The following is a 25605-nucleotide window of genomic DNA, read 5'->3' as shown; positions in this document are numbered from 1 at the left end:
AGTGCGAAAACACAAGGACGAGACAGATGAAACAGGACCAGCACTGACTACCAACAAATGCGTTTATTTTTGCGGTGCAAATATGTGCGCTTATGGAACAGGGAAAAGACCGGAGGGAAGGGAGAGGATTTTCCTAGCACATGCGCACCTAGATAGATACAGAGGAGATATAGATAGATATAGACCTATACGATAGATATTCTTAGCAGGTAAGACGTCCATTCAGGGAACAGTACAGTACCGAATCTTACGGGTAAAAGAACACCTATTTAGAAGCATGTTCAAACACTTAAATTGGTCTGCTGAACATATACATAATCGATGCTTAATGCTTAAGTGGGTTAAAGGTTAACTGTTACGAGCATGTATTTCCTTACTCTCGCCGGTGCAAATTCTCTTAAAGGGACACTAAAGGGAAACAATGAATCGGTTTAGATCGATAAATTGTGCTCTGAGAACTCTAATGTCAATTTCGCCATCATAGGTTTATTAACAGAGGAGAAAATCAAGGTCAAAGTTTCATTTTTAAATTTCGCGCCGAAATCTCCCCGCGCGACGTCACGAATTTCAAAGTGTATTTATCGTATTTTCACGCCATTCGCTCAACAAAATTACCCCAAACTTGGTATGTTAAATCTATGGCCCCCTCAGAGGACAACGTACTTCATTTTTACCGATTAGAAACTACGTTCATCCTAGTAGGCGCCGTCAAAACATGTGACGAAACGGCGAATGGTGCGGAAACCTCAAGGTGGCGTCGCCACCCACATTTTGTTTTGCGCGTTTTCTCGTTTACTAAGCGTCTTCTTGCCGCAAGCGTGGTGTTTTTGGTATCGTGAAAGAGTACTTTACTGATATGAGAAAAATCGTTTTGCTCTTTAGTGTCCGTTTAACGCATAAGAAAATCTTTGAAATTGGTTAGCTGACAGGTGCCGAATGATGGCGGTACAGAAAACCAACTTGGATGCAAAATTATCAGGGGCGTAGCCAAGGGGGGGGGGGGGTTGGGGGTTCAACCCCCCCCCCCCCGAAATTTTTCAATTTTGCTTGCGTATATATACACGCACGCATACAAACACACGCACGAACATACATAAAGTATGGTTGAGCCCCCCCCCCCCCCCCGAAAAAAATTTCTGGCTACGCCCCTGAAAATTATAACCTGCCGACTTCTAGTGTGGAAGTACACTCTTGTACCATATGACAAGGCTTCTGCATAGGCTTCTGCATTAATGAATAGGACTTTCCTGGACAGCAGGCGTTTGATTATTTCCTGCAACGGTATAGCGCAGTAACGTGGAGGCTAAATTCAGCTCAAGAGTCATGCGAATTTGTATGACTTTGCGCGCGAATGTGAGGTTCAAAATGACAGCGGGTGAAGTGAAAAAAGGTGTTAAAGGTTGTATGAAAAAGCCGCATTGCTTCACCACAAAGCACATCTTGAGACAAAGTAGTGGTCGTCAATGGGTGATAATAAGATAGTGCCATTCCTTTTCAAGTAAACAGCAGATATTTAAGGCGTTCCGTAAAGTATTGTATTTTTGAGAGTATTTTTTCGCAACCTATGTTTCACCCACTACGGCAAAATTCAAATCACTGTAACAGACAAGAAACATTTTTTTCCAAAAAATACTTTCCGAGGGCAAATAGTGCACTGATATGAACGTCCACAATTTTTTACAATACAATTGGAGAGGGTCGAGCGCAATGTCTGGGACGTTTGGTGTGGAATGACCCAATTATATGGACACTCTCGGCTGATTTTCGCCGTCGCCGTCATGCTCCGGATATGTATATATGTGTGTATATATATATATATATATAAAGGCACAAAGAAAGATAAACCAGAAGAAAAAAAATTCTGAAGTACCCGAACGCTGATTCGAACCAGCAACCCCTCGCTCCCCAGCGCGCTGCGTTAAACAACTCAACCACACGCCATGTATACGCCGGCGAAATAACGGCGAGCTATTTTATATACACCATGTACCGCTGGTGGTAAGCAGATCTCGGGGGATCGTGAGCGTGTTTTCTATCATGCAACGCTCCTAATTTTCTTTCAATTTTAAAACTGCCCTAGAGACGCGCACGACAATGTGGTCCTTTTCTGTACCCACAGTGGACCCGGACTGGGGTTCGTTTATTCCAAGGAGGTTTAACCTCCTTAGTTTATTCTTTAATAAAGTTGTTCTCTCTCTCTCTGTACCCACTCGTGATGTGGAAGGAAAAAAAAACAACAACAAAGAACACCGAACACACCTAAAACACACCTTGCATCAGATGCCCCCGTGTGGCAAGAAACGCAGGGGGTCACTCCACGCGTCACAGTTTAAAAGAAAAAGAAATATCTAAGAGCGTCTGATTCTGCATTGTCAACACTTGCAGACGCAGCGCTTCTAATTTTCTTTCAATTCTAGTACTGCCCTTCAGACACCTACGACAAAGTGGCCATTTTCTGTACCCACTCGTGATGTGGAAGGAACAAAAAAAGTTACACCGTCTCCCACTAAAGGGAACCAGGTGAGGATACGAAGCAGCGCATGGGTCGACTTAAAGCAAAGCCACCTGCTTAAAGTTCCGTGATTACTGAGAGAGTGTAAGGGGGAGAGGCCACAGCGTCTTACCCAGCCCCTTCCACAGGCCCGAACGCGCTAGCGCGTGCCAGCGCGTTCTGACTACTAGGATACAACGCGTTGGTTCATCGCGCGTCTGCAGAATCTCGTTCCCCGACGCCATCACATGCTTGCTGAGAGAGTGTAAGGGCGAGAGGCCACAGCGTCTTACCCAGCCCCTTACACAGGCCCGAACGCGCTAGTGCGTGCCAGCACACGTGGTTCGAAGGGGGAGAGGCCACACCGTCTTACCCAGCCCCTTACACAGGCCCGAACGCGCTAGCGCTTGCCAGCACACCTGTTCCCGAGCGGACGGTCGCCGAAGGACGGACACAGCGCCGAGCAAAACCTTCCTCGCATCTAAAACTAAGAACACCGGGCACACTTCGCATCAAACGCATCAGACGCCCGTGTGGCTGGAGACGCAGGGGGTCAATCCAGGCGCCACAGTTTAAAAGATAAAGAAATATTTAAGGGCGTCTGATTCTCCATTGTCGACACTAGCAGCGCGTTGCTTAAGCAAACAGGCGTAACAACTGTGGCAGTTGTTAGTTCAAGCTTGACCTGTGCGTTCATTTACGGCGTCCTTCTTTGTGCTTCAGCGGCGCGCTGCAAGTATCGAGCTGCTTCTGGTTCTTCGTGTGACATTTCAATTTCTTGCTATCGCATTCATTGCTTCGCCCTGGCGGCGAAACTGTGACTTCTTATATTTTTTCCCAACGGACAGCATTTGCGGCTTTGTAGGAACGATCTTTGACAAGCACATTTAATTAGTCTTATCTTAATTTCTTTTCTCTCTTGTGAATAATAGTAGTCATGACACGTGGCGCCGAGTCTGTAAAAAAAAAAATACGAGACGAAAACAAAAACAAAAAACGAACAAGCTGGACGCTCGACGCGAAGTGCATGTGATTGACGTGGCCGTGAACAGATATATATATATATACATATATATATATATATATATATATATATATATATATATATATATATATATATATATATATATATATATCGCAAACAGCTGATTGTCGCAAAAGCAGTTCGGCTCGACACAAATGAGAAGTTCTCGGATTTAATCCGCTTTCAAATTTCTCTCACGATGGGAATTAGACAAAAAGACAGAAAGGGGACATAGAGGAAAAACTGCGCACGATGTTATTCGTTTAACGGCGCTATTTTTTGCGAATGGAATGTACCCCATGTGCAATATCCTCGTTCTGTTCAGACTGAAAAATGCCTCGGCTGTCATATAACTCCACCTTATTCCCACTTCTCATTTTTAAACTTTTTTGTGCAATCTAAAAACTAACTTACGCACTATTGTACCGGAAACTTGTTTTTGCGAACGCGATACCCCGGAACATACAGCTCTGATCTTTCAGTTCGTTTCAAAGCTGCTCGCTGCTCGGGCCCTTCATATTAAGCGTGCTACGCTGGAATAGGCGGCACTGTCAAATTGACCCATCTAATTGCGTATATGGTAAAAAACACAGTTAACAGGACCAAACTACTCTACAGTCCTTTGTTGCGATCTCCCGAATCTTTCTTGTTTATTCATTACTTCTTTATTCATGTTCAATTTTCAGTTAATCTTTTATGGCAACATGTTACACTTTGGTAACGTAATCCTCTCGACTACCGTTCTAACAGCGATGCGCTTTTTACTTGCCGCGCTCTACGCCCTGGTAAGACTTCGCTTTTCTGACGTTGCTATTTCACAAGCTTACTAATTTTTCTTGAGGAAATGGCGCATGTGTGATTTTCTACGTATGTACGATCTTCTGTGGTTCAGTATGTCTAGGTCGCTTTCGCTTTTTTCAAATGCTTGCGCTGCTTGTATATATCGTGAAAACGCGAGGCAGTGGTTTTAGAATTCGTCTCATTGATAGCGCTCGTCTAAATATTTTGTGCAATATGTGCCCATGGGTTGACTGCGTCATGTGAACCACATCGCTGTTTGATAAACACACATATTTATGACGCTAATGCGTTTGGAGCATTGACCAGTCGATGAAATAATGAAAAAGATTATAAAAGAAATAGCTATGAGAAGGAAGACAAGTGAAACGGTTTGTTCATGATGAACCGTTAGACCAGGATCGCGTGGAAGCCTTTCATATCTGACAAAAAAAGGGGGGGGGGGTGTTGTTATGTTTGTCAAGTACCTTTCTTTGATACTGTCCAACAATTTGAATATGCTACCAGCCATGGTTGTCTTGTACGTTATGGTGCACGACTGCTGACCCGAAGGTCGCAGGATCGAATGCCGGCCGCGGCGGCCGCATTTTCGATGGAGGCGAAAGTGCTTGAGGCCCGCGTACTTAGATTTAGGTGCACGCTAAAGAATCCCAGGCGGTCGAAATTTCCGGAGCCCTCCACTGCATCGTCCCTCATAATCATAGCGTGGTTTTGGGACGTTAAACACCAACTATTAGTATTATTAATTTGAATATGTTGCAAAAGCATATATAGTCTACCACGGGCTCAATGTAACTGTGGCACGTAATCGCATTCTTGCAACTTCATGCTGTACCGCGTTTCTCTGATTTGTTTCCGTAATCTCGCTTTTATTCTTTCTTTTTTCGATGAACGCCTGACAGCCAGCGTGCGCTCTGTTTTTCTTGCGTTCTGCCTTTGCTGTAGTAGCGTCGTCGCCTCTCGTGAAAGTTAATCAGATTGCCAATTATTCTATGCAGTAATGTAATTAATTCACGCTGGTGTAACGAGGAAGCCTGAAACTATGCAGTTGCACAACGTTTAAAATGCGTATTTTCCCGAGGAGTTCTGTTTTGTGGCATAGCCAAAAATACAAACCAATGCGATGACTCACTTTTACACGTGCAACAGCAAGCACGGCCGCTCGTCGACTTTCCTTTTCACTGGACAGCCTTGACAGTTGGTTTACTAATATTGTTTTCTTTTTCCTCGCCGCCGCCGTATCTTAAACGAGAAGACCATAATTCAGCGTGCAAGAGAACAATGAGCTGTACAGTAAAGCATCAATCTAGGTAGTAGAACAGGCACACAATGAAGGGACATATAACAAATTGTACACGGTTGCTTGCCATCTAAGGCTTGATCGCCCCCACGAGAATGCCAAGAAAAAAAAAAAAACGAATCGAATTCTTGCCAGACTTGCCAGATGGATGTTAGAACGCATTTGCGAAGTATGATTCTCTCAGGCGCGTTGCATAACTGGTTACATTAGTGGTTAGAAACCGTTGCAAAACTCTTTAATTATTTAGCATTCGCAACATTATCTGCTGGTATCATCTGTGTTTCTTCGACAATTAGTTTCTTCCTGCATGTGTGTTTTCACTTTCACTTCTTTTCACGACAGGCTGGGTATAGGCCTACTCAGCAGTCTCGTAAGTACAAATACAAAATCAATCAATCAATCAATCAATCAATCAATCAATCAATCAATCAATCAATCAATCAATCAATCAATCAATCAATCAATCAATCAATCAATCAATCAATCAATCAATCAATCAATCAATCAATCAATCAATCAATCAATCAATCAATCAATCAATCAACTATTTAATTATAATAATTAATTAATTAATTAATTAATTAATTAATACATAAATAAATAAATAAATGAATAAATAGATAAATAGATAAATAAATAAATAATGGAATGAACATTCAGCCAGTTGGTCATTCAAATGATTATTCAGTCAATGGGTAAGCCAAGTGATTATCCAATCGGTGGGTCAGTCAAATGATCATTCAATGAATTGGCATTCGAACAGGCAATCAGCCAGCGAATAAATCACCAATAAATTGATCCCTCGCTCAATAAATCAGTTAACAAATCAATCAGACAGTAACACGAGAAAGATAAGGCTCCCTTAGCAGGCGTGCGTGATAGCGTTGCTCAGCAGCCACCCAAAAAAGTCCCCATCACGAATCGTTAGCTTCTTGCTCAGGGTTTTCTTGTTCACTGCTCACCACTTCATCATCGATTACGCTATTGTGTACCAGCGGGGCTCCGTGATCGCTCTCGAGCACAGCGCAGGACGTTCCTTTATCTCTAGCGTCTACAGCAATGCACGTTTTGTCTGCTGACACAAATGTTACGTGTTGCAACACGTCATGAAGTGCTACAATGTTGCCTGCCACAACGCAATGGAAGGCATCAAAGCAGTCTCTTGTTTAATACTATAGGGTAAAAATTCGACCATTTTTCGCCAGGCGATAAAGCGATTTTTTGTCAATATACTTCAGCAGTCAATAAAGAAAACGACCCAGTTTTTCAGTGTCTACGATTAGACACATGTGTGTTTATTCAGCAATACAAAGTAAGTGGAACACATGCGTGAACAGTGACACCACAAAGACATGCAGCCCCTTTTCTGGGTATATGAAAACAGATAGCTTTAAAGTGCGGCCGAGAGGAATCTGCGTAGGGCGGCTTTCTCTAAACAGAGCCACCAATGTTGTTCCTCTGCTGCCAGACGAAACGCAGACCCCGCACGTACGGCTATGGGCTCCCGAACACGGAGAACGCCAAGGTCATCGTTCATTCGTGCTGCCCGAGATGCGAGCGTAAAACAGCCCGGGCAGAACAGTATCGTCATAGTCCCTCAATACTATGATATCATGCTATGTGGGGCCAAAAAAAAAATAAAAAAAAAACCACCGGGAGTAGCAGGAAAACATGGAGTGTCTTCTTCCGCTTATGCCCTGGTTCCTTCAAGCCTCGAACTAATCGTATAAAGTGCGACTCTTAAATTTTAACGCTCTTGAATTCAATATCTCCATTTTCATTTAAGCATGGGAAATAACATGAGTCCCATAGGAGCATATCTTTTTGTTTGCCGAAGGTCGATTTAAGTTGTGTATAGCTCAGCAAGCTAATTACGGGCTTATATACCACTAACTATAGATAGCTGCTTTTTTGTAATTTCTTTTACGCGTCTGTGGGCTTTATGGCTAGAACTAAACGAGGCAAATTGTTTAAGGGATCACATGCGGGGTAGGGTTCGGTCTTCATGAGGCTAAATCACTGTTACTCAGGCACGCATTGCTTCGCGAATTTTAACATGAGTGCGTGTCACCACTTTGCATACTCATATTTTCTTTTTCTTAAACCTTTCCGCACGCGCAAAACGTTTGTAACAGCACGACAAACTCTTTCTGAACTGGAACGCATCTTTCACATTACCTACCTTCCTGTGTATGTTCGCTTTTTGTCGCAATATATTACTTAGCAAGCACTATTACTTAGCAACATTAATATATTAATCCTGCGGTGCAGACTGCATGAAGAAGAGGACGGAAGTAGAGGGAAACACCTCCTGTCACAACTTTACGTGTGCAACTCGTTTCAAACAAACTTCATCTGCAATATCATGTGATGCAATGCTGCCTTCTACAAGACGCCAGTGAACTTGTCCACGACAATTGAATACGTCGCATTTGGGTGTCGATGTATGGGTATCTCACGTTGCACTGCGATTCGATAAGGAAAACACTTTAATGAGCTGAATAATATACTGAAACCATCAGTATTGTGCCTCGCTGGTGGATTTCTTTATCGTCTAGTCACTTATCTTTAATGTTGGCTACGTGAGCCTCCTAATACTTGGGCGTGTTGCTTCGTTTACGTCAACTCGACTTGAGCGTGTCGAGTCAGGAGCTGAGCTTACCCAGGCCGACTCGACCGTTCTGGCATGATCGACGTATGTAACTGCGCGGTAGTAAACACGGACGACAAGAAGATACAAGGACTGCGCTTGTCCTTGTATCTTCTTGTCGTCCGTGTTTACTACCGCGCAGTTACATACGTCGATCATGAATCACCAACTCGCCCAATCGTCCACCTTGATTAGTTACGTTCTGGCATGCATCATTACCAAGCGGGCTTGTAGACTTTGCGTCAACGCTCGTTCGGCTAGACGCACTGTGTCGACGCGAATCCAGCCCGGCAAGTCGTCCTGGATTGACTTAGTTGGGATCACGTAAACGTAAAACGCTCGCGTACTTGTGTGTGTGTGTGTGTGTGTGTGTGTGTATATACTGGGGAACGGGAGCGCTTGAGGTATTGGGAATAAGTGGAGAAAGAGAGAAGCAGGGAGCCACAGACACACTTTATGGTGTACACCTGCAAGAGGAGTGAGCCAAGGATTTTCCGGAACGAGGTTAGACTTCGTGAGAACACACGTATGCGATGCCCGTGAACAGACGACGCAAGTGGCAGGGCAAGATGATGGAGGCCTCCGGCTCATGCCATGTGGTGTAGGAATATCATTATTATCGCCCCTGACCTCCGGCTGCGTCGGCGGTGGCAGGTTTGTCAGCGGTTCCCAATGAGCTCACGTATGATACTGTGCCTCGGCCATCGTCGCGCCGGGGCGTCCGCCATGGCGGACGAATCTCCTCAGCCGCGTCACCGTACCTGTGCCAGACACGCATGCCCCGCCTTTCGTGCAGGTATATGGCAAGCCACAGTCCATCGCTTTCCTCATGCTCCTGCGAAATCTCGAGAAGCTCGACCCCGATGACACAGCTAGGTGAGTAAACTGCACGATGTAGGCTGTGGTCTTATGGGAGGACATGGCCGTGCTTGATTAGTTCGGTTTAAGTGATTCAGGCTCGCTAAATAGTGGCACTGCACATTTGACAGTATAAGGCTGTTTTCAGTGTTGCTTCCGAAAGCTGCAGTGTAAGCTTTCGCAAAAGCCTCGTAGACGTTGTAGATTTCATGTTAGTTGTAAATTCATACGAGTTTGTGGGATTGAGATGCCCTAACATACAAGATGCAATACAACGCCACAATAACTAGTTTAGTGTACAGCTACGGGTTCTCTTGGGACGTTATACCCCAAATATTAAAAAGCTACGGGTTCTCGCTTCAAATGTTTGCTGCTTAGACATTGTTGGAAACTTGATGGCTATTGTAAGCATTAAATCAATGTTTCAGTTATTAACCTTTAGTTATCAAACATTTAGTTCATTATAACTTAAAATTATCTGGAATTCAAAAAAATTATTTAAATCGGTTCGACGGTTGCCTCATAAAAGCATTTCTCAGTTTTTCATTTGTTTGTATAAAGACCTCGAAGCTGGATCTTAGCTAGAGGTAGAGCTTCGTGTTCTAATATTTGTCTTATGACACAGCAAACAAGACATCTGTCGGTGATTCGATGTTCGAAGTAAAACCGATAAGGTTATTAAATGGGCATTTTAATGAATAGTGCTCACTTCGGTACATCTCACTTGAAAGCATGGGTAGGTCGTATGTATTGATTAACTTTTTCGTCTGAGGGCAACAAGAAAGAGCTTGTCTTGCAGATAGCACGCTCGAATGAACACTGCCGGCAGAATTTACGATTGCTATCAGGAATTTGGCTGAATGGAGACAGCTGACGTCTCTTCGAAGGTTTTTGAGAAAACCTTGAGCAGCTGGATAGGGCTCCTCTTCTTACGCATCAGACGTAGCACATCTGTTAACGGAAATTCCTGCAAGAGCTCTTAAAGGAAAATTTTTGTTCCATGAACTTGTCGCTGGTTGCAGTGTAGCCATCGTAAAGGCTTTTTAACTGCGCTAACAAGCACGGACAAAGAAGAGGGAAGAAGACTGGACGTGGCCTGACTCACAACTGAATGTTTAATGGGTGAAAGGTTACATATATGCGCAGAACAACAGGTGAAACAAGCTAATTGGCAGTGTAACCACTTAGTGCACAGTTTTAACGAAGCAAACATGAATTAATGCTGGGCAGAACGTATGTCGGGCGCATTTAAGGCCTCCGAGTTGCATATATTTGGCAGACGTCGTGACCAAAAGCATTCCGTATGTAAGAAATGCCGCACTAGAACGACCTTGTATCTTTTATCTCCGTTGCGCTGTTTCCAAGAACCGTGTAGGTTCTCGTCGCTTAAACATCTGGCGTAATACAATGTTCGCTGCGCGAAGCAGTCAGTCGGCTTTGTTTGTCGTCGTCTGGGCTCCTTCCGTTCGTTTGGTTCATCACTCACTGTGCAGGAAGCCGCTTCTAGCAAACACGAAAAAAAAAAAAAAACCGGTATGCGGGTTTATACAAAGACTACCGTACTGAGTTACGCCATACTAACAGCGAGAGAACCGTCTCGAGGCCGTTGGTAGTGATTCCGGTCCCACAAACTGTTCAATGGAGAGGCCATTGCTACATTGTTATGGTGGGTGTGTTACAAACATTTACTAGGCAATTTCTAATTCATACTGCTGTCAAATTCAAGTACGCTCAATCACCCAGGTATTACAGAGGAAATGAGGGGTCACAATAGGTAGTGGTTATCACAAGCGGAAAAGTAGACTAACTGAAGTACAGGCGTAAAAGCAAACACGCAGTTACATTTGTCAAAAAGAATTACGCAAAGTGTGATCCACAACTGTTTATCGCAAAACACTCAATGCCAGTGAGCACAGCTACATTTATTGAGGTTCGCGGCAAGGAAGACTGTATCATGGTACAGTGTTCCTGTAAACTAAATAGTTAATGAAAGTGAATGAGCCTCATTGGATTGGATTCATTGAGTATATTTTTTTAGAGTAATTACTTTTGGAATAAGACCGGAAAGGGAAGAAGTAATACGGTTGCAGTGTCGATCTAGATAATGTGCTTCATGGCGAAAAAAAAATCCAGAGTTAACGTAATGCGGTCGCCGCATTCGGTTAAGGTTATTCAGACCACTTTGTCTTGATATGGTGTGCCTAATGAATTTAGCATACACACATGTTAATACTAGGACATAGCTCATTGTTGAAGCTGGAGAGCGCCGAGGAGCCACACACTGAAAAACACTCGCGCCTTTGGGGCGCACTACCATCACACTAAATGTTGTATTTAGCGTGTTTTTCCTGCTTAAAAGTCGCACGCCTGGTACTTCCACGTCGCGAGTGGTGCATGCCATCAGCGTGACATAGCACTCTTGATAAGAAAGTAGCGAGCAGTGAGCTTTCAAGGAGGGGGAGGAGAGGTTGAGAAGAAGTCGAGGAATGAAACGCAAGCATACCAGATGAAGATTACTGTAGTGCGACAGAAAGACGCCCCAAAAGGTGCAGTTGCTTTAGGAGTGCCCCGGCTTAGCCGGAAAAGCGAATGATTTTAGGTTTTACTCGCTTGTTAGCTTTACCGTACTCTTTATATGGAGCAGAACACCGATCGCCATCCGCTAACTCGCCGCCCTCGACGACCGAGTCACCCCGCGCCATTCCTGGCGCAATCTGTATCGCGATGGACTCGAGCCAAACGGGAACGACGAGTTGTCGCGTTCATTTGCAAGGCGTATTGTGCACTCAGCGCAGTCACATAGCTGTCAGCGTCTGTCTTTTCACGCCAGGCCATTAGTGGCGCCTCGTGCCGGTGACAGGGCACGCGAGGAGCAAAGGCCGTGCATTTCGTGCTAACTTCCAGTGGTGCTACTAAGTCAGATGAAACGCGAGCAGCACTGGCGTAGTCAAGGAGGGGGGGGGACTTAAACCCCCCCTCCTCCGTTCCGAAAATTTTAAATTTTGCGTGCGTATATGTACGTGCTCATATACATACAAACACACCCGCGAACATGCATAAAGGCTGCTTGACCCTCCCCCCCCCCCCCCCCTCCCGACTTCCCGATAAGGATGTCTGGGCGTGTAGCATTTGATTGGTAAAAACTGGAAACAGAACATGGTTTTCGACGGCTCAATCAAGTGAAATATCTTGGACTATTTGGTCCCCTCGAATGATCGATTGCTAAGAGCGCCAATTGGAAAACAGGACAAGAAAAAGACTCGGAAAGGTCGATTGCCGATAGAGCGCCGGAAGATGGAGCTAGTCATCAAAGACTTCGCGCGTCCTAGCTTTCTCTGGCTTTTCTTGTGGGTCGTCCCATTTCCCAATTTGCCCTTACAAATCTGTTATATGACGACTGACTCATTCTTTTTAGATTAAGTGAAGGTAACATAGATGATACAACAGCGAATGGCTAACACTAGCAATCGATTGAACCATCTTTATCCAGCACAACAGCTAACCTGTTAGTCATCATTAAGCCAACACTAGCCAGTATTAGCAGTAATTTAGCCAACATAATATAATGGAAGTTACGTTATCTGCCATTCTCATTATGTTGCCTGCCCAGGCCCACTGTTTCTTCTAATGCCGGCTAGAATGTCGGCTGTACCTTAGTGTTCTCTGAGTCACTGTGCTCTCTTCCTGTCTCTTAATGTTATGACTCTAATGTGTCGTTTCATTGTACGTTGCGTGGTTTTTGACTCCTCGAGTTTCTTTGTTATGCTAAAAAGTTTCCGCCCTGCATGTTAATAGTGGCAGTGAACAGTGATTGTGCACTTTCTGCTTTAGGGACTGTGGCAAATTGACTGTAATCATTAAAAAAGAGGCAATTTATCGAGGCTAAAATAAAATGACAGTAGAAGGAAATGTACATCTGAACCGAATCTGTCTAACCTTCAGGCTGACATAAAAAAAACAAAAAAACTGCGGCATTCCGGCTGTCTCACCTTCTCGATTGACACGTGTACCAGACCCGTGATCTTTCCAAATTCCAAAGTCTTTTATTGGCAGGTGTACAGGAAAGCATTATGTTGGCAATCTTCATAACAACTCTTGAGTGTTCGTTTCTGAAATATATATTGTTAGTATGTCACCTGTCCATACACGTAGATTCGGTGAAAAAATAATAACACAAATAAAACCAGGTGTTGGGCCTCTCGATATATGGACACGACTTCAGGCCACCGATACAAGTGAAAATTAGTTCTGTGGAACAAGTTGCTAGGGTGGCACAATGGGACCTGACTGTTGATGTCGTGATGTTTCGTTCTACAGTTAGGCAAACCGACACGCGCACGTGCAATGCAGAATGTCGCGTCCCATATCCCGATGGCATCTGAAGACAAGTCAGGGACATAATTACTATTCCGGGTCAGCTCGAATATTAAGTTAGTGGCACGTTAAGAACGGGATAAGCCTTTTTTGACGACGGGATGGCCCACAGTAAATTAATAAAGTATTTGAGAGTCTTAGTACCGGGTATGTCTAGCCGTTCTGTAGTGGCGTAGTGTTTACGACATCATACATCGGTATACAGAGGCCCCCTTGTTAAAGAAAGTGTCAATGTTCTCGAAATCTGCTTGCGAGAACATGAATAAACCACCAATATAAGTTTACGTGCGCATCTGTATTATCCTTGATTGGTACATTCTATCCTTGTCTTCACGACTGCTTGGCAAGAAAAGGAACAAAGAACAAAACAGAGAGATGCTTGCGGACCTGTACAAGTGCTACGCGAACACTGTCACAGATACTGGCCACACTTGTTCCATGCGCAGTCATTTTTTAACTACTGACATGGTGCGCGTCCTTCCTTGGCGTCTACTGAACGTCTTCCTATGCTGATGCTAACGAGGCCCCTTCGATTACGAATACGTGTTCTCTGTGAAAAACACGCTAATGTGGCATTTTAACACATATAGTTACTACAGTAACTTGACCGCTATTCTTAATTTAGAGCAAAGCTCCAGCGGCGCGACGACAAAACACGTGAAGCTGATTTTTTCTGGAAGTACAAGGAAGGTTTGATTAAACAGTGGTTTGGGCAATCGGGTTATATACTGGGTAGCATGGCAGAGAAAAACAAAAAGAACCCCAGCAAATAAACTTCGGTAGGTACTGCAATGGCATGCTTAAACATCTCCGGAGTTGTCGACGTTAGGGCGCAAAGAATAGCGCAGCGCATACGCGACTTGTGCGATAGGCGCGGTCGCTGAGATCGCGCGCCGTGCGTGGCCTTGGGCAGCTGGCCGCAGCCCTCGCCATCGCAGCCACCTTGCCTGGGAACTGCTGGAGCGGCTGTCGCAGCAGTTGAGCTCGGGACCCGTGCTGCCCCTGTACAACGCGATGGGACCCAAGCTGACCCCGACACCTCCCGAGCTGGCAGCCATGGAGCGGCTGGACAACGGTTGCAGCCGCCACCGCGGTGGAAGCGAAGGCGAGTCCGAGGTCTTCGCCGACCGTTCCCCGCCGCCGCCCAAGAACAGGCTCAACATTTTCAAGTTCATCACTCAGGTACGCATAGGGCGATTTGCCTTGCTTGTGCCTTGCTTTTGACTTGCTAGTGCCTTGCTTTTGCATTGCTAGTACCGTGCTTGTGCCTTGCTAGTGCCTTGCTTGTGCCTTGCTTGTGCCTTGCTTGTGCCTTGCTTGTGCCTTGCTGGTGCCTCGCTGGTGCCTTGCTGGTGCCTTGATAGTGCCTTGCTTGTGCCTTGCGAATGCCCTGCTTTTGCCATGTTTTGCCTTGCTTTGCCTGTGGAATAATGACAGCTAGCGCCAATGGAAACATCGAGGAGTGCGAATTAGTTATGAGCCTGAGCCTTGCAATCGAGGGGTGCATGCTGCAGCTGCCAGTCATGGTATTTTACGGGATGTTCAACAGCGTACAGAACAGTTTACAGAACACTTAGCATGACAGCCTACAGCTCTGCAACGTTGAACGTATTTTTGAGTGAGGAAAGAAGTGGAGGATCTCTTAGGCCTCTGTCTTTTGAGGGAGAATATGCATGATAGGCTGCATGTGCCATCACGCGCATCCGCATGCCAGCACATCTCTTTTTTGCCGCTATGAAGACGCAAAGCAGCCCTACCGAGAAAATCCCGGATTGGTCTTACCGTCCTCGGATTGGTCTTACCGAGCACATTTCCCCAATATGGTGCACCACGTCCGGAACTGAGGTATAGGATGGGCGCTTAGGTGACGGTGCTGGATGCTCTGCTTATGCGCGCGCATTTCGTGTTGCTCTTTAAAGGGTTTGAAGAAGAGCTCAGCACGTGGCGGCACGGACGCGCAGGTGTCCGCTCTGTCGCGGTCTACGTCGTATAGGTCCAAGTCTACACAGGCGCGGAGGTCTTCTCAGCCGTCGCCCGTAGTCCGACGGAACCAGGAAGTGGTCGGCGTCGAGCGGTGTCCTAACTCGACGAACCTCACGAAGCGTAGCATCGAAGCCTCGCCCCAGCACTCCCCTTCGCAGCGCTCGTCCCCGCGCTCGACGCAGCTGACGCGCTCCTCGGTGCTTCGCTCGTCAACCGATGGCCAGCCGCCGGTCGTCGCAGCTGCGTGCAAGACGTCGCCTGAAATCCGGGGTCAGCCGGACGTCAACGACACCGGACGCCTACCTGCGCCTCCGGTACCCAGTGAGCCTCAAGAACTCAAGGGAGCTCAAGCTCCAGCCGTCAATGGAGGCAAGGCGCTCTGCATGTTGAAATTTAAATTTTGTTCCGTGGCAATAAAATGTTACTAGGAGGACAGGTAGAAGCTATCAGGACCGCTTGTGGAGCCGGGACTCCCTAGTACGCAGGGCAGCATGAAATCGTGCGGCTAAGAGAGTACAACCTACTAGGAGAAAAATGTGAGCTACGGAACGTCGCTACGAAAAAGGGGATTATAAAACATACAGAAAGACGAAAAAGATAGTCGCCATATCACATAAATATACGAACACTAAACAAAGTTCTCTCGTTGATATACTAGATAATTTCACCCTTGAAGAAGACAAGTCCGCTTGTTGGAACGTCGACTCCAGCACACGAACCCTGTTTACCAATTTCTCATCGCAAGCTTCCACCTTCCGCTGACTCCTGCTTTTTTTAGATATGTTAATGTCATATACCATAGCCAACTGAGTGACGAGAACTGCCTTAGGAACAGCGAAGGGATCTACTATTCACTTGTGAAAGCTTCACTCTTCACTGCTGCAGTACAAAAGAAAAAAAAAACAGGATAAAAGTTAATCTGTCTGACTTGTCGCGCAGCTGGTGGGCGCGATGTTGTATAATACGAGTGGCACGCAAGAATGTTTGCATTGCCGAAACTATTTACAATCGATACAACAGTTTACTCGTGGAAATCTTCAGTATTCGTATAATGCTTAAGCCAAATGCGTCAACCATATTAGTATAACTGAAATTCTACTGTATTTCCATCTTCCATGTAGCGCCAGCCACTGCGAGTGGACCATCCGGCCCACCGCCTCCGCCTCCACCACCACCACCTCCTCCACCGCCTCCACCACCGCCGCCACCACCGCCACCCCCTCCACCGCCACCACCTCCTTCACTGCCAGGTATGCAGAACCCGCATGGTGATGGCCTGGCGACCAAAATCACGCCGTCCAAGGCGGCACAACTCCAAGCAGCGCCACGTGGACCAGCCTCTCCTGGGCCTTTCCACACGCTGCCTAAACCACAGCAGAAGATGAAGACACTCAACTGGACTAAGGTGCCGGATACCCTTGTCTGTGGTGAGCATTAATCCAGGCCGAGATTTTCTCGGCGACCTCAACAACACCTCACTATCACCCCCTGTCCCCCCGCTCCTTCCACCGTTGTCTGCTTTCTGGAGTAGAGTAGCAAAGTGGGCGAGTTGAAAGATGCTGATGATGGCCAGCGCAAAACAGGACACAGTACGAGAAAAGGAAAAGACGACACAGGCGCTGCAAGCAGCCTGAAGGGTTGCGCTCTGCCAACACCTCCACTACCTCTTCTGAGTTACGTACTAGAAAAGGATCGTCCACCGTTAATGCTGCAAATGTTACTGCAGGAAACTCAACACAGCGTGCTTTGTCATCTTTTTCTTTTCTCGTACTGCTTCCTGTTTGCGCTGGCCATCATAAGTCCTTTCTGAAGTCTACACTGAGATTGAGAAGTTACTGAAGCCTTTATGAATGGCCTTGTGGCGCATAGTGCAACAGGAAACAAGGACGAAAGAAGAACTGACAAACGTACACAGTTACAGTGTTGTTGAAAGTTAGCGCTCATGTTAGTTTGTCGTTTCTTCATTTCCTCTTGCGTCCTTGTTTCTTGTTGCGTATGCTGCAAGTAATTCCATAATGCCAAACCAACGATCCCGCATTGGTACCCTCGTCGGCTCAAGCCTTGTGCACTGAAGTGTAACAAAGGTCGTATAGGGGTCGTGCTTAAACTTCTGCAATGTCTTTTGATCATCGACTCCTTTTTTCACGATGCGGTCACGTTCGCATCATCTTACTGTGCACGGCGTTGCGCACTATGTACACAGAGGGAACATTTTGTTTTCTTCAGGGGGCAAGAGCATCTGGAGCGACGTCACCAAAGAAGCCCAGGAAGAGCACGTTGAACGGAAGCTGAACTTTAAACAAGTCGAAGAGCTCTTCTGCCAAAAGACGGCTACCACAGCGCAACCGAAGGTTCCACCAGACAAGAAGAAAAAACGGGAGCCAGCATTGGTAAGTCATTCTCCGGAATTTCCATAATTTATACTCTCAATTCTAAACTTGTGTGTTGCCCTCACGTTCTGGGTTTATTGCTATCTCCATCTATCTCCATATGCGTGGTATCTAAAAAGAAGACAATTGATATTTGGCTGTTAAATCTCAGCTGAAAGAAAAGAAATCAGTTTCGCAGCAAGGGTGAAGCACTGAATGCGATAGCAACAAATTGTAATGTTATACAAAGTAAGGCTAGCAGCTGGCTTTTTTTTAATTCGATCTCGCGTAACTCTACAATTTATAGGTCGCTTTAACTGACTTAACGTCGTAAAGGCCAACGTACAGCTGAGCTGACGAAAAGCCTCAGCGATGATATGCAAAGTGATGCAATGCTAGGCACGCCTCCTGCATGCCTCCAACCACCGACTCGCCTGCCTTCTCCACTCGCCTACTATACACTGTGCTATACCCTCCCTCCTCCTTTCCCTCCTTCTCACCCTCACTGCCATTTCCCACCCCTTGCTATATATAGTATACAAGGCTATGTTGTGCTTCACTCTCTTCCCTCCTCCTCACCCTCCTTCGCAGGGCTGCGGACGATGCTTCAGTATGGCATGTTGTTGGGCTAGTTGGTTCATTGATTCCGCGGACATGTTTAAACTGCGCGAGGACAACACACAAGAACACAGGAGCACGCACCCACGCAATGCACTTCGAGTGTGCGCGTTTCTATGTTCTTGTGTGTTGTCTTCGCGCAGTTTAAGCTTGTCCGCTGAATCTATGAATGAACTAGGCCAACAACATGACATACTTCTGCGCTTCATGTGTGTGCGTGTTTCTATTCAGTTACGTGTTGTACTTCTTCGCGCTGAGAGAACATTGACGAGATGGCGTGCGCGCCAGCGATCGTGACCACGACCTCACGATCAAAGTGCACAGCTGATGCTTGAGCGACGCAGCCCTCACCCCGCCCCCCTCCCGCCTTGTCTTCCGGGGTCCACGCTCCTTCGACCGAGGAAAGACGGGCAGGGCGTCTCATCCCTGCTTAAGGAGCAATCGACGGGAGGCCTCGCTCGTGGGATGATAACGCATGCGCCATTCCTGCGGCGAGCACAGCCGGCTCGTTTCATCTCTGCTTTAGCCGCGTTGGTCGCCTCGCTCGCGCGCTTTTACTTGCGGGTAGAGCATACGATGTGGGGGGCGATTTTATCAACTTGGAATCTATAAAGAACATGACGGCGACTGCGACGCCGACGGCGACGGCAAAAACCTTTCGAGTGTGTCCATATAATTGTTATCGCAGTAAAACTAACAGATCATGGGCCTTTCTCGTCAGGTAAAAACGCACTTCCGCTCTGCTTGAAAAGAAAGTTGTGTAAGGAGTTGAACACTGCTCTTATGTGGATGTGTCTTAATGGTTGCATTAGTGAACAACTACTGCAGTGCCGCTGAAAGGTTTTCATATCACCGTGAGTTCCTGAAACAAAAGCAAGAAAGAAAACAGTCGTGTGCTCGATCATGAGCACTCAACACATGATTACGATTTCGACAGGATACTTGGAGACGAATAAGACGCATTCCATTGAAAATATTGTGGGTGGGATTTCGATGTTGGCGTTATATTAAACGTGATGCCCTCTCGTTACCAACAATTGATAGCGTTTTGATTTCTGCATGCAGCTCAGCCTCCTGGATGGAAAAAGAAGCCTTAATGTCTGCATCTTCCTCAAGCAGTTCAAGTCCGGGCCTGAACAAATCGTCTCCATGATTCGCTCTTGCAAGTCTAAGGAAATCGGCGCGGAACGCTTGCGGATGTTGCAGAAGATACTACCAGAGCCAGATGAGGTACGTTACCTTCAAAGTCTGCGTCCACAATTCCCCACACGCCAATACAGCATACCTTTCTTTCATTTTGACTCGGGCTAGCTTACCCGATTTCTCCGCTAATGCTATTCGGGCTGTATAGTCTCTGCCGGTGGGTATGTATCATAATTTTATTTATTTCGACCCTGAAATTGGTTATCATTGATTATTGGAGCTTTGCTGGTTCGGACGAACATGTCTAGCCGGAATAATGGTGGAAATATGACTCCGATGGTTCTTACAAATACAAGTTTAAGGTGTCTGCTAGGAGTGCCAGTATGTGGTGCCTCTTATTTTGGCCGTATTTGACAACGATTTTTCTAAACATTTCTGAAACGGCGAGGCTTTGTTCACGCACACAGCATGCATAACGTTTAATTCCATTTCTTACGTGCTAATCATTGTTCAAGTGTGGATATCATTATTCTGAACTTGAAGATACTAATAACTTTTATATTTTTAGTTCATTCTACGGCTCTTGGTTCCTTAAGATGTTTGAGAAAAAAATAAGTAATTAAAGCTAACCTTCACGCGTTCATTATGAAACGAGCGTTGATCGTTGGAACACCGGGATCCCCTGTCATCTATTGTAAACATATTTCGTTCTGTGTGTACAAATTAACGCTTACCAACATGCTATGTCGTTCCTTCGCTTGTTCCCTTCGTAAAGAACCTAAAGCGCAGGAAACACTGCAAATGAAAGAGGTTGCGTACAGCTCGTCTGTATTTCGTGAAACCTTCTTTGTCTGTCGTGTTTCTTGCGCTCTTTCTCAGTACTTTACGAAGAAAGCAGTACCATGTAGCCCACCTATATGCATTTTAAGTTGCTTAGGGTTTACCCGAGTTAAATGAAAAGAAATGTATTACATTTGTAGAGGTTCATGCCGGTCGTTTTTCCAGTTGAGCATGCTGAGGTCGTACACGGGCGATCGGAGCAAGCTGGGCCAGGCGGAGCAGTTCTTCCTGATGCTGGGCGACTTGCGACTGTACGCGCTCTACGTGGACGGCATGCTGCAGATGGAGGAGTTTAGGCCGAGCGTCGACGCGCTGAAGCCACAGCTAGACAACTACATTGGCGTCTGCCAGGAGATACTCACCAATCGCAGCCTCAAGGAATTCCTCAAGCTCATTCTCATCACCGGAAACTTCATCAACTCGGTGAACAAGCGATATCATGCTTATATGTTAGGTTGCTATGTCTCATAAAAGCGTAGCTTTCATTGTTTGCCGTTTTATAGTATTTTATGAGCCCTTGAGTCATTTGCCTCGCTAATTTCCTTACCTGGAGCAACCACAGTGAATATTTGTGCTCCTCTCCTCATTAAGCGCAACGTTGGTCATGTGGTTAATTTTAGCGACGTAAGATGCGTGGCTGTGGTCAAGTGAATGGTGTCAAGCCATTGCAAGAAGCTCGCCTTCAATATGTTCGCGCTTGTAGACTTCGCACTCGTGCAGGTTAATGGCCTTGTTGGAATAAGATGCGCGCTGTGTACGTCTGATGCCTCCCAGCGGCTGTACTCTTTAATAACACGAATATAAACATACGACGAGGGCTCCCGCTCGCATTTTAATTCGCAGCTTTGCTCCGTTTAGTAGATCAGCACACTGGCAGCCTCGGTGCCTATCGTTGCGGCGATATGCGTCGCTTGCAAAGTCTTGGGGCCGAGTTAGATGGCGGCTTTGAGTGCTTTTTGCGTTTTTTCCCCCGCACGTCTAGTGTTGGATGTCACCCTATCTTAAAGGTTTTGCGGACTCGTCAAGGTTAAAGGAAACGTGATGCGTTTTTCCCCCTTTAACGGCGCTGATTATCAAGGCAGCGTTGTGACTCCGGGTTCACTGTCACCGACTGAGATACGTTTCCGCCTGCGCGTATGATTTACTATGCTTGTTAATTTAATTATCAGGCGGAGGTATACTGCATCACATAAGATCGATAAAATTTGGGGGGGGGGGGGGGCTTAAGCTTCGCTTTTAAGAGCTGAACGCGACAGCAATATCTGCACGCACGCTCACGCACACACACGACGTAGCTATAGTAAAGGTAAAGTTTTCCGCCCTCTTCAACAGCACCTTTATGACAACAGTCTTTTGTGTGTCCAAAGTACGAGCGAGTATTGTGCGCTGGTGCACTGTTAGGGCAAACTATACACCTCATGAGCTGGTATGATGGCGCTACTGCTCTCGCCCTCTATCGGGCTAGCGGCGCACTGTTAGGATTGCCGCCTACGGGCCCGTCTGCATGTTTCAAGGCGGCGGCTATGGTTGCGGCGGCCGCTGTTCTCCAAGAACGGCCACCGTAGTACTTTTTTTTTCTGCCTGCGTGTGTAAATACGCTGTGCTAACTTATGTTTATTTTTGTTTTTCTTCCTGTCTGAAAAACCTCTCAAACTACAGCCGTTTAAAGCTGTAGCCGAAAAACCAGCTTGCAGCGACTCTTGTTAACGTAAGCATTCAACAAAACCTCGTCCCCTTTTTGCCTCAAGCCATTCGAGAGAGACAGGCCCCCCTCAGTCCGTCTTTATGCTGAAAACCGAACTGCGAGCCCTACCAACAAAAAGAAAGAAAAGAAAAAGCCGACAAAACACAGCTTCTTGCGCCGGAAACAAGTTCTTTTCCGTCCCTTGGTCACCACGCGGGGAACAGTAGAATACCGCCCCCCTCCCCACACACACACAAACACGCTCACAACGCACACACACACACATACACGCAGGCGAGCGAGCGCACTACAGACAGTGAGACTGCAAGCGCCCATCAGTTCGTCACTGGTTGTCGTCTGCTAGGAAAGCGCATCGCCAGCCATGGCCGCCAGCCCGCGCGTGAACGTGAGGACAAGAAGCGACGATCATGTGTTGTTCTGCGGTTTCCGCAGGATTGAAATTGCAATAACGTGTGTTTCAAAAGGAGTTCTTGGTCGCTTGGTACGAAGTTGCACGCGAGTGGTCGGTGTGTGGTCTGAAAGAAGAATTGATGTGCGCGATGGAATCTTCCGACATTGGGAAATGCAGAGTGCAATCGTAAACCGTGGACTAGGACGTACGAGTGGGGTGAGCTTTTGATTTTTCCGTGCTCTACGTGCGCTGAGCCATACCGAACTGTTTTATTTTCCCAACGAAGAGGACGCGGCAAATTTGTGTCTGATTCCGCACCGGCTACCCCTGCTCGCCGCTCTGGCTGGCAAGAAATCACGCGTGAGAGCAGAAGACGCAGACAGGCACATTGTGGCCGTTGTCAGCCTGCTATCTTCCTATTTCTTTGTGACCTTGTAAGGTTGTGTATACATTTAAAATAAATAATAAAAGGCGGGAAAAAAACGAACGAGAGTGGGGACACTTATGGACGGAATTCGAGGCGTTGCTTACGCAGCCCCGCACAGCTGCGGTAGAGTTGTATTTCATTTTCGTACGACTTCTGCATGGGGTAACCCGCAGAATTTTAAAGCTAGTTGCTTCCGAACGGTGTTCCTACAGCTTTTGTGCCAGCCATGCACGCAGAAGTACGGAAAATTACCGGAGTTCTGCGACGTTTTTACGTCCTTTCGGCGAGGAGCCATGCGTTTCTACCGTGACTGTGGGCACGGGAGCGACAAACGACAATCCCAAGTTTTCCGCCGCGGCCGTCCGGTGGCGCTGCCTGTTCGGTTCAAAGCTGCAGCGCACTAGGCCTATAGACTGCGCCTGTGTTATCTCTGCGTTCGTACGCGTTGAGTTCACTCACTGCACACACACACACACACACACACACACACACACACACACACACACACACACACACACACGCACACGCACACGCACACGCACACGCACACACGCACACGCACACACACGCGCACACACACACACACTCACACACACTGCACTGGCACTTTCAGGCGCTGCAGTCAGTCATTGCGAATGCACAGAATCTATCACGAGCGTGTCCACAGCCCAGTGGCGTGAAGGAACGTCTACGCGCATGACATTGTTTTCGAATTATCGGTGAGCCCTGTAGATGTGTGTAAGAGAATGCGCGCACAAATGTGTGTGCCCTTTGTTATGGGTGACTAGCAATGCCCCCACTACGTATTTGTAAAAAAATATGGAACATCCGCGCGGTGTGGCCACGCCATCTCTTGGAAACGACGGGAAAACCGCGGCGCACCATCGCAATGCCTCCAAGAGATGGTGCGACCACACAGCGGGCCCGCCTCTCTCGGAAGCGGCGCCAACAGGAGTAGAATGTAATAGCGTAATCGGGCCGTGTTCGTATCGCCTTCCCAATCGCTAGCCTGCCTTTGCTTCTCGGTGGAGACCTAAACCGTGCCGCAACGAAAGCCAAAGTGCGGACGCCCTCCGGCTGATATCTTTATTTGCATCTATCTCGAATTTTCGCTCACGGCCAACGCTGTTTTTTCGCTCACAACCAAAGACGCCGACACCGGAATTTCTGCGAAACGAGCTCTTTAACGCTGTCGCATGAAAACTACGAATCTTACTTCGTCTAGTCTGATGCATTGCAAATCACTGTCACTGCTGCGCCTATTGGGCGAAAGCTGCAACTGTATTTATTTACCGCCTTTTTTCTCAAGTTGTATCTGTTGAGCTTCAGCACTGAAGTCCGACCAACGTCATTATTTACAGTACCAAGTTATGTCCTATGATGGCATTCCTCTAACACTAAAGCCGTGCAATTTCGTAAAACATGTATTCGCGATACACTGCAATGTAATCGATGCATGAAGGGGACATTATGACTACCCACGCTAAAGCTTTGCTCACTTGAATGTTAATTGTTGTGGAAGTTTTTCAGTTATCTGCAAATTAATCACTGTTATATCAAACCTTTCTCAGGAAGTGAAGTCCATACTACAGCTAGTAGCAATTTCGTAAAACATGTATTCGCGATATACTGCAATGCAATCAATGCATGAAGGGGACTTTCTGACTACCCATGCTAAAGCTGTGTTCACTTGAATGTCATGGTTGTGGAAGTTCTTCGATGATCTGCGAATCAAACCTCTCTCAGGAACTGAAGTCCATACTACAGCTAGTACTTTCTAAGCAATTAATAGACTGCGTGCGATGAGATGATGTCTAATATGGTTCATGACGCTTTGTCACAGTTGCGAGATAGTTATCCTGTTATTGCCACAGTTCAGAATGGTCAACCTGTCCATTTCAGGGCAGTTACGCGGGCAACGCATTTGGTTTCCGGCTGAATACGCTTCCGAAGCTGCTCGAGACACGTTCGAACAAGCCACGCATGACACTTCTTCATTTCCTAGTCGAAATCGCTGAAAAGGAACAGGCACAGACGCTGTCCTTCACCAAAGATCTTCGACATCTCGCCCAGTGTTCCAGGTACATGCCTTAAAAGAAAGCAACACTAATTTTGGTCGCCTGAACAAACGAGCTCGGAGTGTAGAATTGAGTCAATGATGATTTGTTTAAGATATAGATATCTCAGTATATCGTGAGATAAACGCGAGCTTAAGAAAATCTAAATCTTTCGATTTCTGCGTCTTGCAAGGGCACTGACCACGTTTTTGCCGGAAATCAACGTAATCTGTTTCTTCTACTGTCTGTCTGTAGTCGCGCAACGTTTTGAATGTATTGGTAGTGGTAGTGGATGTGATGCAGATAAATGTCATTGCCTCGATCAGGTACTTTTGCACTTCAAAAAGAATAAGCACTGGTGTTGACAGACATCTGTGGAAATAAAGCACGTGGAAGTTGAGAATGAGGGCGAAAGGGAAGGCACATTGCCGAAAATGAAAGTGCCTAAGATTGGAAACAAATGTTAAGGAACCGACAATTTCTTTTTTTTTTCTTTCTCTCTCTGCTTTTAACATATTTTCTGAAAAATGATTTGGAGCGAAGCATTTCGTAAACTAAATTAGCACGTATAGTTAAT

The 25605-nt window shown here is 46.3% G+C and overlaps 1 protein-coding gene across 1 annotated transcript in view; it reads left to right on the top strand.

The window, feature by feature from the left end:
- LOC119382796 (inverted formin-2) overlaps positions 1-25605 on the top strand; it is a 58422-nt gene that overhangs the window by 20284 nt on the left and 12533 nt on the right. The window contains exons 4-12 of the mRNA XM_049412324.1: positions 9060-9139; positions 14434-14677; positions 15415-15847; positions 16600-16659; positions 16711-16905; positions 17705-17868; positions 19531-19695; positions 20614-20871; positions 24874-25052. Coding sequence (XP_049268281.1) covers positions 9060-9139; positions 14434-14677; positions 15415-15847; positions 16600-16659; positions 16711-16905; positions 17705-17868; positions 19531-19695; positions 20614-20871; positions 24874-25052 — 1778 coding nt within the window. The remainder of the gene's footprint in view (positions 1-9059; positions 9140-14433; positions 14678-15414; positions 15848-16599; positions 16660-16710; positions 16906-17704; positions 17869-19530; positions 19696-20613; positions 20872-24873; positions 25053-25605) is intronic.

This window comes from Rhipicephalus sanguineus, chromosome 2 (assembly GCF_013339695.2).
Source record: "Rhipicephalus sanguineus isolate Rsan-2018 chromosome 2, BIME_Rsan_1.4, whole genome shotgun sequence".
In the NCBI taxonomy this organism is placed as follows: Eukaryota; Metazoa; Arthropoda; class Arachnida; order Ixodida; family Ixodidae; genus Rhipicephalus; species Rhipicephalus sanguineus.
Note: the sequence above shows the minus strand (reverse complement) of the source record. Positions and strands in the feature narration are given on the sequence as shown.